General features: G+C 38.8%; 1 protein-coding gene across 1 annotated transcript; it reads right to left on the bottom strand.

Annotated features, from left to right (window-relative positions):
- Positions 1 to 15,251: 15,251 nt before the first annotated feature.
- Positions 15,252 to 16,338, bottom strand: LOC100663429 (olfactory receptor 4D1-like). Its single transcript, XM_003414383.3, has one exon. The coding sequence runs from the start codon at positions 16,271 to 16,273 to the stop codon at positions 15,338 to 15,340; it is 936 nt and encodes a 311-aa protein (XP_003414431.2). The 5' UTR covers positions 16,274 to 16,338; the 3' UTR covers positions 15,252 to 15,337.
- Positions 16,339 to 19,653: the final 3,315 nt, after the last annotated feature.

The following is a 19,653-nucleotide window of genomic DNA, read 5'->3' as shown; positions in this document are numbered from 1 at the left end:
GGTATTTTCTCCATACACTTAAGGAAAATAAGCAACAGACATAGATGTATAAAGTGACTACTTGATGTTTTAGTGCTCAGAGGCTCAGAACTGATTTTTTCCAGATCCATATAGTGGGTATCCTCATGGACAGATCATAATACAGGTGTTGATTAATGATCCTATCTTTGGATAGTTTACAAAATGGATGCTGGAATATACATAGCTTAAAGTCACCCAGAAGCATATGTAACCTGCCTCCATGAATTCAGTGTATGTAGTGGAAAGATGCTTAACGTCAGATGACCTAGACTCAAATGTCAGGTCTTCCATTTCTAGCAACTTAACCTTGAGTAAATACCTAATCCCTCTGGATCTCAGTTTCAGCATCTGTAAGGTGGGAATAAAATTGCTTTCTTTATAGAGTTGTTTTGGGGCTAAAAGAGAATGACACATATAAAGTTTCTAGATGAGTGCCTAGAACAGTAAATGGTAATCACCATTCCATCTCTCTAATCTAAACACACCCTCTTTTCTTCCAATCTTCAATAAGTTTTGTACCAGTAGTTTTCCAAATAGGAATTATAATGTTAATGAATTTTGCATGTTTCTCTGTTTTTTTCCTCAACAATAAGTTCTTAATGGCATAGATCTGGATTTATAATTACACAGTGCCCATCCTTGCCCATAGTCAGTACTCAATAAGTATGGGGTGTTCACTGCTGGGTCAGTGAATAGTTACAGGGTGGGCAAGTCAGTGCAAGTGAGCCTCTGGACATGGATGGACACTGAGCCTTCCAATTGACCTCCCCAATGTAAATGGTTCCTTACCGGGTGAGGCCAGAACACATGTGGTGTGTTTGCTAAGAGGGAGAGGGGAGAAAGATTCATTAGATTAAGAAATAGATGATGAATATTGTTTGAAGGGGACTCCAAGAGTTTTTCTGAAAGCGATGGAAATTTTAGAAAATGTTAACTGAATTCAAGGGTAGAAGAGAAAGGGAGATGTTGAAAGAAGAGAAGAGAAATAGATGGAGATAAAGAGTAAGGGAGATGGAGGAATAGAGCAAGGGGGGAAATGGAAAGTGGGAGGACAGGGATGGGAACAAAGATGGAAGAGGAGATGAAGGGGCAGAGATAGAGGGTGACAAGGAGAGGGGGGAATTTTCATCCCCATTTCCATGCCCTGCCTTAAGCCCTTATCCTTTCTCACCTGGACTATTAATTCTATCATCTATTAGAAATTATTCCATTCTAATATTTTGTTTCTTTTTGCTTCTGCTCCAGTCCATCTTCTATCCTGCTGCCAATGAAACCTTTCTAAACTCATATCTGATCGGATCTCTCCCCAACCTATAGTCTTTTAGTGATTGCTCACTATCACTGCTTGGAAACCACATCAAATACTTTGTAGATCAAATCAGAATAGAAAAACATACTTAAGTAAGTGCATGTGATGCTCTCACAGCATGTCATACAAGGCAATAAAATGTAGTCTCCATCCCCCTTTCCAATCAGTACTCCTGCCACCCAAGAACCAATTGCTGTTCAAGGAATTTATAGCTTCTCACATATGCCGCATATTTGGCTATTTCCATATCTTTGGTTATTAGCTCTGTTTTCTAAAATACATTTTACTACCTTCTCCACCTAGAAGCACTCAGATGTCCCCTTCTTTATGACTCTTTCACCCATTTCTCCCACACAGAGTTAATTCCTCATTTCTCTTGGTTCCTAGAAATAATTTTCTTACAGCATTTATTATTCACTTTTTCTGTTGCGCCCTCCCCCCCAACTAGATTGTAAATTCAATAATTCAGAACAATAACCTAGGATGGCAACTCTGATTTAGCAGTTGCTCAAAAAATGTTTGTCAATTAATGCGTTAAGTAGATAATTATGTGACCTTCACTATGTGCAGAATTTTGTAGTGAGTTTGCTTATCCTTTGCTCTCAGCATCTTCCCTCTCAGGCAAATTCTATGCTTGGTTGTTAAAAGTTGTTTTTCACATGCAACCTGAGGCAGCTGTTTTCAAGAGCACAGCCCCCCTGCATTACTTTCTGATGCTTTCCTCACACTTTAGACCTACTACCGTCAAATGTTCATCTAGTTTCTATTCCTCCCACCCTCCAGCAGGTGTTGCATGATTCGTCTTATAGTGGACCCTTCTGCAGGTGAAGAAACCCTGGATCTCTCACCTTCCTTTCGCCCAGAATGGGAGAGATGGGAGAGAGGCTTGAGTCTTACATTTTCTTGGAGTTCCTTTCCCCACAGCTTCAGTTTTCCAACCCCTGCCCATACCTCAGTACACTACAATGGGTGTGACCCTAGAGGAAGAGAGAATATCTTTGGGGAGGAACTATTGGACAGGGGTCAGAAAGCAGGGCTGGGCAGATGACCACTGGGGGCAAGGGAGCAGTGGGAGTTGTTAAAACGTTTCTAAGTGTCTCAAAAACAGACACTTTTTGAGAGGTCTGCCTTGGGGGTTAAAGTCACAAAGGACATTGAAAATTTTAGAGATTTGGGAAGTATAGGATTAGCAGGCCAAGATTCAAAAGGACAAGAATCATGTTATAGAGAAAAACTTGAATGTTGTTTCAAGTTAAAACAGAGAGGTTTATTAAGGGTTTAAACCAATTATGTACATATCCCATTGAAAATGGAACCAGGTACTCCCAGGGTAGTTTAGTTATACAAGTATTCTTATGGGGTAAAAAGAGGAACCAAAGCACAGGGAGGGCAATTACAGGAAAATCAATGAATGTTGTAATAATCACACTCTGACTGGTTACTGATTATTAATAGTATAGTTAGTGATTACAAATAGTTCCACAAGATGCTTAGATCATGGTCACAAGATACTGCATGTATTTTCTTTGACTATCTATCTATAGAGTTGCTATGAGTCGGAATCGACTCGACGGCAATGGGTTACAGGTTATCTTGCAAAAATACCTTGTTGGGACAGCACTCTTCCTGCGTAAATGTATTTTGAGGGATGCAGATGTTCACTTAGTCAAGATCCCTCAGAACATATGGTTTCTCATCCTGGTTTTGACCACTGGAGAAAAACATGTTTGTTTGTTTGTTTTTTCAAAAACATAGCTGTTAGTCTAGAAATCCAAATTAAAATTAGATAGCATGGTCAACATGTTTTGTCTCTGTCTCGCTGAATGCACTGAAAATTTTCTTTTCCTGAGACAGTCTTTTAAAAGAAACTGAGCTGTCTGGGACCCTTTTTTTCTTTTCTTTTTATAGCAGTGATTCTCACCCTTTACAGTGCATCAAAATCACCTGATGGGCTTGTTAAAAGACAGAGTTGTTGATTCAGTAGGTCAGGGGTAAGACCAAGAATTTGCACTTGTAGCAAATAATGCTGATACTTCTGTTCTGGGGACCACACTTTGAGAACTACTCATTTCCCAGTGTCACATTTTTCAGCTTGCACAATGGACATTCTCTCTCATGGAGTTATCAAGATAACTGGTTTGCTTTCTCCTTTTTTTTTTTTTTTAACTGAATTGATCTTTACTTGGACAAAGTCACAGGTGGAAAAATGTTTGTATACTACATTAGAAACCAAAATATCCTGTAAACACTGTCCTTTATTTTGCCAAACAGACCCCAAGATTGGTTCCCTATTCATATCCACTTCTACTCGAACAATAAAGTGCTAGCATTCTTTATATGTGAAATATTACTTCTTTTTTTTTTTTTTTAAATACAGCAATTGATACAGGAAGCCCATATATTTTCTCATTATGAAGAACTGACCAGAAATGGAATTAGCTGGCATTGTAAACTGGTTGAGCTATACAAACTGTGATTCCTTAGAGCTCTATGATCTACGTAGCGTTTCCAGGTTGGTCTGAATTCTTTCATTGCAGATGTTTATACTTGGCAAAATAGAGTGCTTCTTGCAGATAAAAACACAATGCAATGCTCTTCCACTTAAAATAGATACGGATTTTTTAAAAGACTAATTCTTCCCAAAATTTAGGGTTTTAGTTGATTTTAAAATCGAGCCTCTTGGAAAAGTAGTCTCTGTTGATGTTGGGGAAGGAAACATGCCTTGTCAATCTCACTGGCTATCAGATGGATGATTTTGAGTTACCTGGATTAATTATTTATGATTCTGATTTAGCTCTCAATATAAGAGACCTGGAGCACTAGTGACTCAGTGGTTAAAAGCTTATCTGCTAACCTAAAGGTTGGCAGATCAAATCTACCAGCTGCTCCTTGAAAACCCTATGGGGCAGTTCTACTCTGTCCTATAGGACCACTATGACTCAGAATCAACTCGACAGCAACTGGTTTGGTTTCTTGGTTTTAAGAGAGATCTGGCATGTTCCAGTTTTTATATTCCTCCTGTCAAAGCATATGTGAGTCTGTAAAATGTCTACCAGACCTCATCTCTTCACTGCACCCAGTAGCCAAAAAGATGACCACATAAGTGGTAGGAATGAAATAATTATGCTAAATACCCATTTAGAGAAAACTGAGCTGAGAAAATTATTTCCTTATGTACCACATTTCTAAGAAAATATATATTTTCTCATAAATACAGCATAGCTTCAGTAAGAGATGTCTTAAATGTGTAAATTCTCATGGATATAGCTGTATTCATTTAAATGGGGGAATTTCTTAACAAGGAGCCCTGGTGAGGCAGTGTCTAAACTGCTCAGCTGCTAACCAAAAGGCAGGCAGTTAGAACCAATCAGCTGCTCTGCAGGAGAGAGATGTGGTAGATTGCTAGCATAAAGATTTACAGTCTTGGAAACTCTATTGGGCAATTCTATTCTGTCCTATAGGGTTGCTATGAGTTGGAATCAACTCAACAGCTGTGGGTTTGGTTTCGGTTGTCTCCCAACAAATTCAGGTTAGAACCAAGCACCCGGTATTTTGGAAAGATAGTATGTTAATCTGTAAAAATTTTACTTATATTTCTTCCCTTTGGGTCAATGATGCAGATTATAAGTAGTCTCTCCATGCTTTGTGCACTCTTAGAATTGATATTATGGATTATATAAGAGCAAACATGTCATAAATTTTATAAAAAAGTGACCCAAGACAACTTTCTTTTTCATTGAACCGATAAATGACTTCTGGTTATAAGACAGCAAAGGTTTCCTTCTTTTATCTTTCTCATTGGAAACAAATTCCACTGTCAATGAAACTAAGAGACACCTACAACCAAGACCAGAAGATCTGAAGGACTGTCAAGTGCTATGAAGGGATAGAGAAACTCTTGCCCATGGCAACTCTAGGACAGCGCTGGTAGAGCTTGGCTCCAAAATAGTTGGTACATGATGAAGGATAAACCAACCACCTTTGTTTGGGTGGACCAGATTGGTGCACACAGACTGGATTCAGGAGCTTCCCTAAGTCCCATTTATCACCCAAAAAGGGCATGAGGGGCTGGGATCATGCCACATTTATAACTGCAATATTCAGCAATATAGCGGAGAAACTGTGAGCCTGGGCACTTCTGCAGCTGCTGATCTTTATCAACTGAAGAGAAGAAAAGACAAAATTGCTACATACACATGCATCTGTATCATTCAACACTGCACTGGGAGCCTAGAATTCCTATTAATCCAGAGAATTTTTTGACCTTCCTTCATCACCACCATCAATTTTTTCTCTCTTTTTATTTTTACAGATAGCTGGTCATTGAAAAAAATCTATTCTATCAAAGTTGTGTAATAATTTAAAAGGAACTAGCACAGAGTCTAAAAGAAATGAAACAGAAAAAGGAGGAAGGAAGGCAGGTAAAGAAAATATAAATGGAAAATTTTTACTAAAATGGAGAAGAAATTTTTTAATTAAAGAGTTCTCCAGAAATGTAGAGAACTCAGGAAAAAAAAAAAAGAATAAAAAATTTCTATATATCAAGAGCCCAAAGCAGAGTTATAAGGACTTAAGGAAGAAAGGATGATACAAAAGCAGAGATGAAAAGCCGAACTGATAGAAATCAGGAAAAAAGAATAGGAGAAAAATCAAATCATCAGAAAAAATAGAAGCAAAGAAATTAAACTTGTTTTTAGTTGCCATTGAGTCAATTCCAACTAAAGTACAGTAAGGTACCTCGAAGGCAAGCTTAGGAGAACTGAACAAAATGAACAGGAAAAGAACAAAGAATTAGTAAGAAGTGTGTGTGTGTGAAATACAGACAAAGAATATTGATTGTATTAACAATTGGGTATCCTCAAAGAGATATAAATTGTTGGAACAGAAAAATATTCAAAGATGTAATTCAAGGAAACTTTCCTGAAAAATGGAATCAACAGTTTGAAAGAGGACATTGTGTACCAAGAAAAATTGATAAACCTCAATCAATGCTAAAAAGTAACCTGGTAAAGTAACAGAACTCCAAAGATAAAGAATCTTACGGGCTGCCGTGAAAAAGATCAAGTCATCTATAAGAATAAAAATAATCAGGTTGGCTCCAAACTTCTCAACAGCAATATTAAGCCCTAGAAAACAACATCTCCAAAGACCTAAAGAAAATAAAGTATGATCCAAAGATGGCTACCCAAATTGTCATTTACATGTAAAGTCAACAAATATTTTCATTTAATTCAGAAAATACAGTTCTCATAAATCTTTCTTGAAAAACTGCCTGAGAACAAACTTCAGTTATTCAACTGAGAGATTAATGGAAGCGCAAATGGCCTTTCCATGTGCCCGCTTGGGATATCTCACAGCATGGCTGCTGGTTTCCAAGAGTAAGCACTTCAAAGAGAACTAGAGTCTGTATTGCATTTTACTATCTGCCTTCAGAGGTCACATGTTGTCACTTCCACCGTAACCACAAGCCCTTCCAGGCTCAAGGGACAAAACAAAGATCCCACTTCTCAATGGGAAGAATATCAAAGCCATATTGTGAGGAAGAGCATATGAAATGGAAGATATTTCTGTGACCATGTTGAAAAATACACTATGCTGCAAGACATACTTTTAATTCCCAAATTTTTTCCCATTCTCTGATTGCACCTTTCTAAAAATGGATCCTATTCTTGTTTCATAAATGCAATAATCTCTCCTATCTATCTCTTTGTGAGTATTATGAATGAATTAACTTCTATATCTTGACTGTATTAATATCAAAATCATGTGATATTGTTCAGTAGTTTTATGTGATGTTACCATTGGCAGAAAATGTGTAAAGGCTACACAAGGACTCTGTATTATTTCTTACAACTGCGTGTGAATCTACAATTATCTCAAAATAAAAAGTTTAATATCTATTCCTTGTATTGTCTCTGTTTTCTTAGAATTCCTTTTTTTCCCCCCAGTTTCTATCTTGTTTTGATCTCTGTCTTGCAAATTGGAAAAATTTTTGACATATCTGGTGATCACTGTCTAGATATTACTATTTAAAATTGAGTCACTAAAATGCTAATTGGGAGCACTGTGTGCATGAGCAGGGCTTGAGAGCTTGGCTTCTCTGTAGGATGATCAGGTAAGTCATTTTGTCAGATCACTGAATGCCAATTTGGGAAGATGGCCATCTCACCTGGTACTGTTTAGCTATAAAGTTTTCATATCTCTAAATAAAATTCTTCTGATTTTTTCATGAAGACATATTGGCATTCTACATTGGAGTGGAGGATGGGGGAACTGGGAGTCGGCTTTCCTCTTTAGTGGAGACATGCACTCTCCAGTTCACCTTAGTCTCCACTGGAACCATTTAACTTATCCTTGTTACCTGTCTGGCTTCCCCAGGCAGTTGATTTTATGAGCCTCTGTCCATGACAGATTTTGCTCATTGTCAAGAATTTTTACTCAGGCTTTTTCTGCTGCTAGAGGCTTATGCCTATGTGGCAGACACTGTTGATTGCCATTCCTAACCCTTACTCTCTGACTAAAAAAGCCTGATATTCACCCCTCTGTTCCGCAACTGTTTACCCAGTTTTGGCCAGTGAATCATAGAAGTCTTCAGAAATGGTTCTAGGAAAAGTGTCCTCCTCTGTTAAAAAGAGAAAAGCACATGAATGCCTCTTCTTTTCCTTTTTGCGCTCTCCGACTTTGATTCCCCAACCATAATATGCTGTCCTTCTCTCAGCCATACCATCCAAAGAATGTAAAACCTGTGTTGGGAAAGTAACATAGTATGCAGATTATCCAAGGAGTATAGGGTCACTATGAGTCAAAATCGACACAATGGCAATGGGCTTATTTAGTAAAAAAACAAATCCAAAGGGCAAGTACCACTATGAGAAATGCTTAGACAATGTTAAAAGTGATTCCACATCCTAAACACTACAGTGGGGAATGAGGTGAGAGGCAAGGGGAAGAAAAGATTGACTGTTCTGGAATTAAGATGAAACAGTTGACCCTTCATCACAGATATTTATCAACAGAGGAGGAACGGTCTAAATTTTCCCTTGCAGTTGTGGAAGACTGAGTTTCAAGTCAGTGTGAGGGAATTAAAAAAAATTGAGGTACCTGATAAGATCTGAAATGACCATTTTGAGGATTGGGTGCAGTTCCTTGTTTGCTGGTTTCATTTTCACCTTAGAGGCAGTCATCTTCCATACTGTTTCTAAGAGAGGAATGTCCAGTAATGATGATGTAACTACACTGTGACCCCTCTCTGTCACATACCTGTGTAATTTCCACACTGTAACCAACCTAAAAGAGAGACATATTGTTGCTGTCATTAGGTGCCATTGAGTCATTTTTGACTCATAGCAGCCCTATGTACAACAGAACAAAAACTTGTGTGCTATTAATCGTATAGTAATTCCAAGGGTCCCCATAGTGCCTAACCTTCACCTGCTTCTCTCTAATGTTTCCCCTGAAGTGACTCACTTTACAGTAGTCAATCTTTGCAGTGCTTCTTTATAGAATTCCAGTCCATCTGGATAGTCAATATTTGTTTGCCTTCACTTAGAGGGACCAAAAATTTACCTGGACTGTCATGCCAGGGTTTTATCGAGTCCCCTGTCTATGTTTCTCAGATTTTATGTGCAGATTTACAGACTTAACAGTTCACTAAGGGGTCTACATTATTACAATATGTGGATGATTCACTGGTCTGCTCTAACTCAAAACAGGCATGTTTTACTGATGGCATCCTGTTGTTACACCATTTGGCCAGAGGAGGTCACAAAGCCTGCAGAGAAAAATTACAGTTAGTTTAACCTTGTGTTAAGTACTTGGGACATATTATTTCAGCAAAAGAAGTCACTATAGACCCCAAAAGAAAAGAGATCATCTTAGCTTATCCTGTCCCTACTACCAAGAAACAGTTAAGAGGATTTCTAGGACTCTGAGGTTATTGTGAAATTTGGATACCTAATTTTTCTTTATTGGTTCAACCTCTTTACCATTATCTGAAGAGTTTGGAGTCTGACCACTTCCAGCTCTCGCAGGATGGCCAAAAGGCCATCACTCACCTAAAACCCCAAATAAAACAAACCCGTTGCTGTTGCTAAAAGGAGCGTTAAATAACATTCCTGCTCTAGGGAGTCCTAATTATAATTTATACTTTTCACTTTTCATCCACAAGATTTCTGGGAATGCTCCAGAAGTCCTCACCCAAAAACATGGAGGAGAAGTGAGACCAACTGGTTGTTATAGTACCCAGCTGGACCTCGTCACAGGGGGTTACCTCTCTTGCCTTAAAGCAATTGCTGAAACCACTAGACTAGACGAGACCACAGCAGGTATTGTTTTAGGAAATTTTCTTGATGTTTATGTCTCTTACATGGTGTCAGCCATTTTAAACTGAACACTTACTCAACACCTCTCAGCCGGCAGACTGACTTCTTATGAAGTTCTCCTTTTGGCCACTTCTAATATTCAGTTACATACTATAATTCTCAAATCCAGCTACATTGTTACCTTTACCTAATAATGATGATCATCTACCCCATGATTGCTTAAATCCTACTGAAAAGATTTTGCCTCCTGGACCAGATTTACAAGAAACCCCATTATTGAATCCTGATTTAGTTCTATTTGTTGATGGGTCATATTTAAAGCTTGAACCTACCAGCTCTCATTTCCAGGGTGAATATGCCATGACTACAACAACTGAGGCCCTTGAAAGTGGCACCTTTCCTGAAGTCACTTCAGCTCAGCTAGTCGGACTAAGGCACTCAAAAAGGCTTGCAAATTGGCTTCTGGATGGTCAGTAAGTATTTTTACAAATGTAAGATATGTTTTGGAGTTATTCATGGTTTTTGAACATTACGGAAACAAACGGGGTTCCTAACTTCTGCGACCCAAATTAAAAATACGTATTACTAGCAGACCTCTTAGAAGCTTTTTTGCTCCCCTCTGAGATTGTTGTCATTAAAATCCAGGCCCACCAACCCAAAGGAGCTTCAGGAACAGAGGAAATGACTTAGCTGACAGAGCAGCTAAACAAGCTGCTTCCCAATCACCCTTTAAAGACACTGCCCTCATTCATGAGCACGATAATTCTGCTCGTGGTCCTGATGAAAAACAGGGAATAAATAATAATAAAACAATTAGAACGTCTGAAAATACAGCACCTGTAAAATGTTGCCTACCAAAATTTGACCTGAGAGAAATTTCAGAATCACTTTTTAAATACCAACAATTAGCCCTTGCAGAGGAGATTAGAGAATGGAAACAGGCTGGCTGTCATCAAGATCCAACCACCTGATTGTGGATTGGACCTAATAAAAAACCCATTTTGCCAGAATGCTTACATGCTCCTGTAGGTAGAAATTACAGATGAACTAATCAGGGCTTTAGAAGTCCATTGGCAGGGAGATTTTTCTGTCACTGTAGACTATGTTTTTTCCTGTAGTTTTAAAGGTCTCCCCCCACTCCTCGTTTTAATCCTATCAATGCTCGTCACAAGATTTAAAATTTTTTTTTATGGTCCCGTACACTAGAGGACTGTTTAAAATGATGAACAACCTTTTAACATGCTTGTAGAGAATCCTTCTAGGCCTGGAGAATTGCCTTAAAGGATTTATTTGAACATCAAAAATCAGTCCAACATGATGTTGTTGAAAAATGGAAGAGACATGGTTGCTGTTAATGCCCAACCTCTGAAATATGGAGGGGACCCAATCAGAACTTACTTCTCCCCAAATCTCTGCAAGCCCCTGTACTGTAGGCATTGCACATAAGTATCCATTTGGGAAGAGATAAAATAATAGAATTTTAAAGAAATATTGTTGGGAACATTTTAATTAAGCTGCTGAACAAGTGGCTTCCCAGTGTTCAATTTGCTCTCAATTTAATTCAGGTAAACCTTATAAAGCTCCACCTGGGAGATTTTCCTTGCCGTCAGAACCAATGCTTGAATGGCAGATTGATTTTATCCAACTCTCCCCTTTCAAGTGGTTACAAGTTTGTATTAGTAATGATTTGTAGATTTTTCTCACTGGGTAGAAGCTTTCCCCAGTCACTGAGCTACTGCTGCATTTGTGGCTAAGAAACTTCTTGAGAACATTATCTCCACTTGAAGAGTCCCAAGGATCCTTTGCAGTGACCAAAGTACCCATGTTACCGGGCAAATAATTAAAGAAATATGTAAAAACCTTCCCCATTTTTCAAAGACTTCATTGTCCTTATCACCCTTAATTCTCTGGTCTAGCTGAAAGAACTAATGGTATAATAAAAACTCAACTAGCCAAACTTTCCAAATCTTTAAAATTGCCTTAGTGCTAACTCTGGTCCTTTTAAATTTAAGAACTATTCCATTTGGATCTCACAAATTGACTCCTCATGAAATTATCACTACACAGCCAATGGCCCTCTCCTATTGGGCAACATGCCCTGATTTAAATTTAGTTCAGTATGATTTGTTTCAAATTATAAAGCTTTGATCCAATATTCTAAAGAATACTTTACAGAGATTAAGGAAGTTTTTGATAATCCGAAGTAGGAACTATATAAATTACATAATGTTCAACCTGGAGATCATGTCTACTGGAAAAGACACCAATTAAAAGATTCTCTTGAATTTGTATGTATAAGACTTATTTGGTCCTTCTCACTAATCCTTGTGCCACTAAATTACAGGGAGTTAAGGCCTGGATTCATTTATCCCAACTGAAGAAAGCCTCAGCTCCAAAATGGACTGGTGAGTCTCATGAAGGTTTGAAATTAAAATTCAGACATCACCAGGAAAAGAAGGAGATGATGGCTGGGTAGACTGCTTTCCTGAGATCTTTGGACCTAACCTGAAACTGCCTATGCAGCCTGCAGTAAAAGTTGGACTGGTTACCTTTTTCTTTATCATTTTTTATATCTTCACATTATTGGCTGTTATACATGATTGTGGAATTATATCCTGGTAGTTTTGGGGTTAGTTTTGGTGATTATATTATGCTGGCTGATATCTGAAGTAAGTTGTTTAAATGAAGGCTTTAATTCTTTTTTAATTTTTCTTAGTTGCTGGGATCACATTTTTGGTTGTGGGTATTTTGATGATTTTAATGATCTAACCCATTTGTAGTGCCAATTTCTAACATTATAGTAAATTTTTTTAATTTGAAATTATAACTTGTGATTGCTTTTAAAATAGCTTTTTGTTTCATAAACTTGAAATTTCAGAATGGAAAAAATTTAGCTGTGTGATACCAAGAATTTGTTTTGTGATTATCCTAATTTTTTAAAATTGTTATTGGACTCCAACTGTGGGGTATTATTCCTTATTTTAATGTTTTGTTCTTCCCCTGAAAACCCACACTTCTTTTTATAACACCAATTTTAGAGAGTAGTTTATTTTGTCATCACTATAAAAAAAAAAAATTTTTTTTTTTTTTATTATTTGTATGCTAGTAGCCTTTGTTTATTTCTTTTGGGTTGTATTTCTACACTATGAAGCCCTTCCTAAACTTTCTGCCCATACTGCTGTTCATCACATCTCCTGTTAATTCTTGGCATGAGAATGCTTTTGTTAAGCTTGCTTGGGTAGTTGCACGATCCACAAATCTGACTAAATGCTGAATCTGTCATCTTTTTACTAAAAACTGTACATGAGAACTCGGATCTATTAGCTACTCCCATACTGTATTATGCCTTTGTCTCTCCTGCTACCATCAATTTTAACATCACCTCTAGGCAAACCATATGTGTGAAACTGTGGTATCCTTCTGAGATACTGACTCAACCCCAAGTCCCATGTTTCAATCTGACTCTGATTAGAGTTGCAGAGTGTTCCAAAATACCGTGGATCTCCTCTTCAGAATGTAAAAAGAAGCCCTTAATTTCAGATAATGCTTCCCCCATATATTGGAACTTGGCTTTTTCAAGAAATTGAAGACGTCTACAAAGAAAAAGGGTTTTTTTGTGTGTGTGTCCAAATACGGAATTAGCTAAGGTTAGGATGATTGTCTTTTTGCAACAAAATCCTTGACAGAGAATCAGCTGGGATAGATGAACCAAACCATCCTTCTCTCAGGTAAAGATGCCAGGACTGGCATAATATGTGCCTCATATGGATATGTATTCTTATGTGGAGGGTCAAGATACACCACTTTGCTAATTCAAATCCAAATAATGAGTCCTATACCTGGGCTTTGTCCTGTTTGGATGATTGGAATATGACAGGTTGATGTACTTAGACCACATGGGAACCCCTTTAGACATCCATTCTTACAATGACAGTTTACATTGGACTGACCACTTGAAAATATTAGAAAGGAGAAGAGTAAATGATCAAGAGATGAGCACTGCACTAACCCTCAAGTAATAAAACCACAGAGACAAAAGGCTAAAGCTATGGCATGGTGAAGATGTCAAAAGGTACCAAGCTACCTTTTCAAAATGTTCTGCTGGTATTTGTAGTTTGATTTCATTTTTCTTGAATCCACTGATGGTGCCTCTGGAGGCAGCAGTAAGAAAATCAAACAACATGTTGCATTTGGACAAATCTGCGACAAAGGACCACTAGGAAATGTTAAAAAAAAATCGGAGATTTCACATTGAGCACTGGGATGCACTTGACCCGGGCTATAATTTTTTCAGTCGTGTCATGTGCATGTAACTGTTGCACAATGAATGAGAAAGACCAAAGGAGAACTGATATCTTTGTATTAGGGTGGTGGTGAAAAATATTGAATGTGCTGTGGACTACCAGAAGAGTAAACAAATTTGTCTTGAAAGAAGTAACGGGCAGGGGTTCATTCTGTTGTGTGTGGAGCCACTAATAAGTTGAAGCAAACTTGATGGCACCTAACAATAATAACCCTCTCACATGCATAACACTCAAGGTCTTAAAGACAAGTTAAACGAGCAGCCATCCAGAATAAACATATGCTCAAAGTCCATGCAGAAGAAAGTCTTCTTTCAGAATAGAAGTTAGTGAACAGATCAAAGAATTTCTCTTGAAATCCTTGATCAAAAGAGGGAATGTGTAAAGGAATTTTTAAAAATTGAGGAACCTTGTAAGATCTGAAATGACCAATGTGAGGATTGGGTGTGATTCCTTGTTTGCTGATTCTGTTTTTACCCTAGCAGCAGCCATCTTCCATACTGTTTCTAAGAGAGGAACGTCCAGTAATGATGAAGTAACTACATTGCAACCCCTCCCTGTCACATATCCATGTAATTGCCACACTGTAGCTCGTCTTAGAAAGAGGTGTATATCCTTTTAAGCTAATCACTTTACAGAGTTTGCATTACAGGAATTCCTGCCTTATGAGTTACCACCACAGGAAGTCCTGCCTTAAAATGATCTACTACCAATCAAGTAATGTTTTTTCCATGATCTAAGTTTGTAAATACCACTCAAGTAATGTGTTTCATGACCATTGTTCCCCTCTTATAAAATGTCACTGCTGAGTTGCCATTTTGGATTACTGCATTCCGCCACATGGAGCTCGGTCTATTCCCAGCTTGAGCTGTCTCTTTCCTTTCAATAAATCTCTAAATTTTACATTTACAATATGGATGGTTACTCTATGACAAATTCCATCCATATCTCATGCTTCTAAACTCGGAGTCATATGTACCAGGTTCTACCACTCATTTGCTGTTCACCATTGAGCAAGTCACTTCTCTCTGAGTCTCAGTTTTCTCATTTATAAAAGGGTTAATTGAAATAGCAATATATATACTGTCAGTTTTATGATTTTTATTTTGGGGATGGAATGAGTGCTGGGAGGAAATGGAGATTGAAAGGGGAACAAAAAACTTCTGCAATATCTTTTTAGCTTTGGATCAATATTATACACGCCCTCATAAGTAATGATATAAAGATGTGAAAGTACCTAACACAGTGCCTCAAACAGGAAGAGGTCCTCAATACATATTAGTGTAATCTGAAGTGCTATATTCTCTGAGGATTTCCCTGCATTTTTCAGGCATGAAAACAAAATTTCAACAAGTTTTGTCATTTAAACTCAATCTATTTAAAGTTCAGTCCCTGTGACAAATCACCAAGTGTCTGCCTAATCTCTTCATGGCTGACTGCATCTCTTGGTTCCTCAGGGTGTAGATCATGGGGTTGAGCATGGGGGTCATGACCGTGTAGCTGATGGACACAGCCTTGTCCGTGGGAAAGGGGGTGAAGGGCCGGGAGTAGATGTAAATGCAGGGAATAAAGATCATGGACACCACAATGATATGCGTGGTGCAGGTGGATGCTGCCTTCCTCCTTTCCTGCCCTGAGTGGGACCTCAGCATCAACAGGATGATAGTGTAAGAGATCAGAAGGAGGATGAACCAGATGAGGACCAACATCCCACTGTTGGAGATCATAAGGAACTCTAGGAGGGACGTGTCAGTGCAGGCTAGTCTCAGTACTTGAGGAACATCACAGAAGAAGTTATCCAGCACGTTGGGGCCACAGAAAGGGAGTGGGAGCATCAGACCCAGTTGGACAATGGAGTGAAGAAAGCCTCCCACCCAGGCAGCCACCACTAGCCCCACACAAAACTGAGTGTTCATGATGGTGACATAGTGGAGGGGCCGAGAGATGGCTATGTAGTGGTCATAGGCCATCACTGAGAGGAAGAAGACAGTCCCACCTCCCAAGAGGTGGAAGAAGAAGATCTGAGCCATGCAGCCCTGGTAGGAGATGGTCCTGTTCTCAGAAAGGAAGTCAACCAACATCTTTGGGGCAGTAACTGAGGAGAAACAGAGGTCTATGACAGCCAGATTTCGAAGCAGAAAATACATGGGTGTGTGGAGTCGGGAGTCAAAGATCACTGTGACCATGATGAGGAGGTTTTCCACCACGGTGGTGATGTAGACAAACAGGAACACCAGGAACAGGAATTTATGAAGCTCATGTGTCTGTGAGAACCCTAAGAGAACAAACTCTGACACCCATGTGATGTTCTGTGGTTCCATGGGATCTTCCCCACATAACTAGAGAGAAACAATGCAAAACAAAAAATCATGCAATTCAGTCACTTTCCCTTCGAGGTCGGGGTTGAATTGATCAAAGTCATTGTTGAGCACCATCCCAAGATATATCTTAGGAGAGACTTTGATGAGGATAAATTCATCTTCAAGTCTCCTACTGGCTTATATCTCTAACCACACCATACATTGTGTTATAGGCATTTATGAGTCTTTCCCTCTTTGGACCTTTGGTCCTTGTCCACAGGTTCCATGTTGGATTCCTTTTCATACCTGCTGTGCCCAACATAATGTCTTGTGAACCATAAGCTCTGTACAAAGCTAGTTAAATAAATCAGTAAATGATTAAACAGGTCAACAAGTTCCTGTGACTATGAAACATCATCTATCTATGTGCATAAATCTTGACAGATTGTAGGACTAATGGTTTTAAACAAACAAATAGATGCTTCCACATGGTGAAGGTTTGAGGGGCTTCATGTGATTCATTGCTGAAGGAAGACACAGGTTTGTTAGAATAAATTTTCATGTACAAATTCAGAGGCAAAAGTGAAGAAAAACAGCAGATGATCTTGGCTGTAGCAAAGGTAGGATGGTCAGTACTTCTCAAACTTTCCAGCACACACGCCTCTCTAGTGGCATTTGTTGCCACAAGACCATCTACAGGGGTAACTCAAAAGAGCTCAGGACACACTTGAGATTGTGTTGGCAACTCTTGTCTGGAGGGGGGATGGGAGGATAGAGAGAGAGGGAAGCTGGCAAAATTGTCACGAAAGGAGAGACTGAAAGGGCTGACTCAAGAGGGGGAGAGCAAGTGGGAGTAGGGGGTGAGATGTATGTAAACTTATATGTGACAGACTGATTGGATTTGTAAACGTTCACTTGAAGCTTAATAAAAGTTAATTAAAAAAAAAGAAAGAGCCCAGGGCAAATGCAAAATTTTCTTGAGATTTCAGGTTTTCTAATAAAAGCTTGTGAATTTTCTGTTATACATATAATATTCCTAGATGATCTATGGGAGACATTTAAGAAAATATATTGGGTTTGTAAAACTTACAGAAAATAGAGGATGGGGGAACATTTCCTTTAATTCAGTAAATGAAAGTTCTAGAAGGCGTTCACTTGGAAAATAAACTGAGTTCTTTGGTGTTAAAATCATTTGATTGGGTTACACTTTTCCTGAATTGTTTTCTCTAAAGTTCAGGAAAATTTGCCTTGAGGCTCCACCCTGTAAAATCAATAGAGCATGAGAAGATCTCTCCTCCCTAACTCCCACCTGATATACGGAGGGGCAGCTACACTTGCACTGCTGTTCTTTGTGTGTGTGTGTGAGAGAGAGAGAGAGATAAGTATACATGTAACAAGACGTCTGCCATTTCAACTTTCTTCACATGTATGATTCAGTGGCATTATTATCATGCTGGGTAGCTATCACCATTATCCATTTCCTAATTTTTCCATCACTCTTAACAGAAGCTCAGTGTTCTTTTTTTTCAAGGCAATTAAATTGAATGTATATAAAGAGATCTCTATCAACATCTGTAGACAAATATAAAGCTAAATTATCTATAAAAGAATCTGTGAGGAATTAGAGTACTCAAAATATTGCCTGTTTAATTCTGCATCCCACTTTGAAATGTGGCATCTGGGGTCTTAAATGCTAACAAGCGGCCACCAAAGATGCATCAATTGGTCCCAACCCACCTGGAGCAAAGGAAAATGAAGAACACCAAGATCACACGACAACTAAGAGCCCAAGAGACAGAAAGGGCCACATGAACCAGAGACCTACATCATCCTGAGACCAGAAGAACTAGTTGGTGCCCGGCCACAATCGATGACTGCCCTGACAGGGAGCACAACAGAGAACTCCTGAGGGAACAGGGGATCAGTGGGATGCAGACCCCAAATTCTCATAAAAAGACCATACTTAACGGTCTGACTGAGACTAGAGGAATCCCAGCGGCCATGCTCCCCAGACCTTCTGTCGGCACAGGACAAGAACCATCCCCGAAGACAACTCATCAGACATGAAAGGGACTGGTCAGCGGGTGGGAGAGAGATGCTGATGAAGAGTGAGCTAATTATATCAGGTGGACACTTGAGAGTGTGTTGGCAACTCTTGTCTGGAGGGGGGATGGGAGGATAGAGAGAGAGGGAAGCTGGCAAAATTGTCACGAAAGGAGAGACTGAAAGGGCTGACTCAATAGGGGAAGAGCAAGTGGGAGTACGGAGAAAGATGTATGTAAACTTATATGTGACAGACTGATTGGATTTGTAAACGTTCACTTGAAGCTTAATAAAAGTTAATAAAAAAAAATATTGCCTGTTTATCTTTATATAAAGCTCACATTTATCCTCAAATATCTGAGTAAAAATGATGCTCCAGGAAGATGCATTATTTATTCTATGGCTACACTGACCCCCAACATAAGACCATTTGAGAAACGTCTCCATGGGCAAGTGAGAGCCCCTCCATTATATCACCAAGCTCTTCGGCAGGAAATGATGTGATGGAGCATGTTCAGAATGGCCTTGTCCCCACACACCAGTGCATGAAGCCCTGAGACAAGGCAAGAGTAGAGTAGACACTTCCTGGGTATTGCCGGAGCAAACCCAAAAGAGGATAATAAGTTCTGCCTCTGGTTTTGTGTCCTTTTTCTACTGCATGGTGTCAAGGTTAGATTGGTGGGCAGTAGTTTAAACAGCATGGTTTTGGCCTCTCTGAGAAAGCTCTGGACTCCTGATCCTTCACTCCCAACCCCAACCTTCCAATCTGATCACTGATTCCTAAAACATCAGCATCATAGCTTCATTATTTTGTCTTGAGGTCCTTATCTCTACTAAGATTACAACCACCATACACTTTAAAAAGCCTTTATCAGTTAGAGATGCATACTGAAGTCTTCACAGATGAATGAAGGGACATTGTCTTAGCCTTGACTTAAAATACTTTATTAAAGGGGGGTGGGTAATATGGAGAAAAATTGGCAAACTGTTGGTAAGAAGGTTGATGGATGGGTACATTAAGTTTCTTTATACTAGTCTCTCTACTTTGTGGATATATAAAAATTTCCATGATAAAAATTAGGATTAATAGTCTCAGAGGCACTCTAGTTTTGATCCTGATATTTCTGTGTTACATGGATATTTTTACTTGAGTGAAATATGCACAAATGCTGATGGAAAGAAAAATTTGGAAATCAAATAACATGGGAGAGAATTTTATCATCTAGAAACACAGGCAGATATTTTCTAGTTCTTACCACTGTATATAAAATTTATTTACAATATACCAGATATAAAAATTTCACCATCACACCTTTCCCAGGTACCAAGTAACACTTTAGCTACTGTTAGCAATTTAC

This window comes from Loxodonta africana, chromosome 18, assembly GCF_030014295.1.
Source record: "Loxodonta africana isolate mLoxAfr1 chromosome 18, mLoxAfr1.hap2, whole genome shotgun sequence".
NCBI classification, from domain to species: Eukaryota; Metazoa; Chordata; class Mammalia; order Proboscidea; family Elephantidae; genus Loxodonta; species Loxodonta africana.
This window is presented reverse-complemented; position numbering and strand designations above follow the sequence as displayed.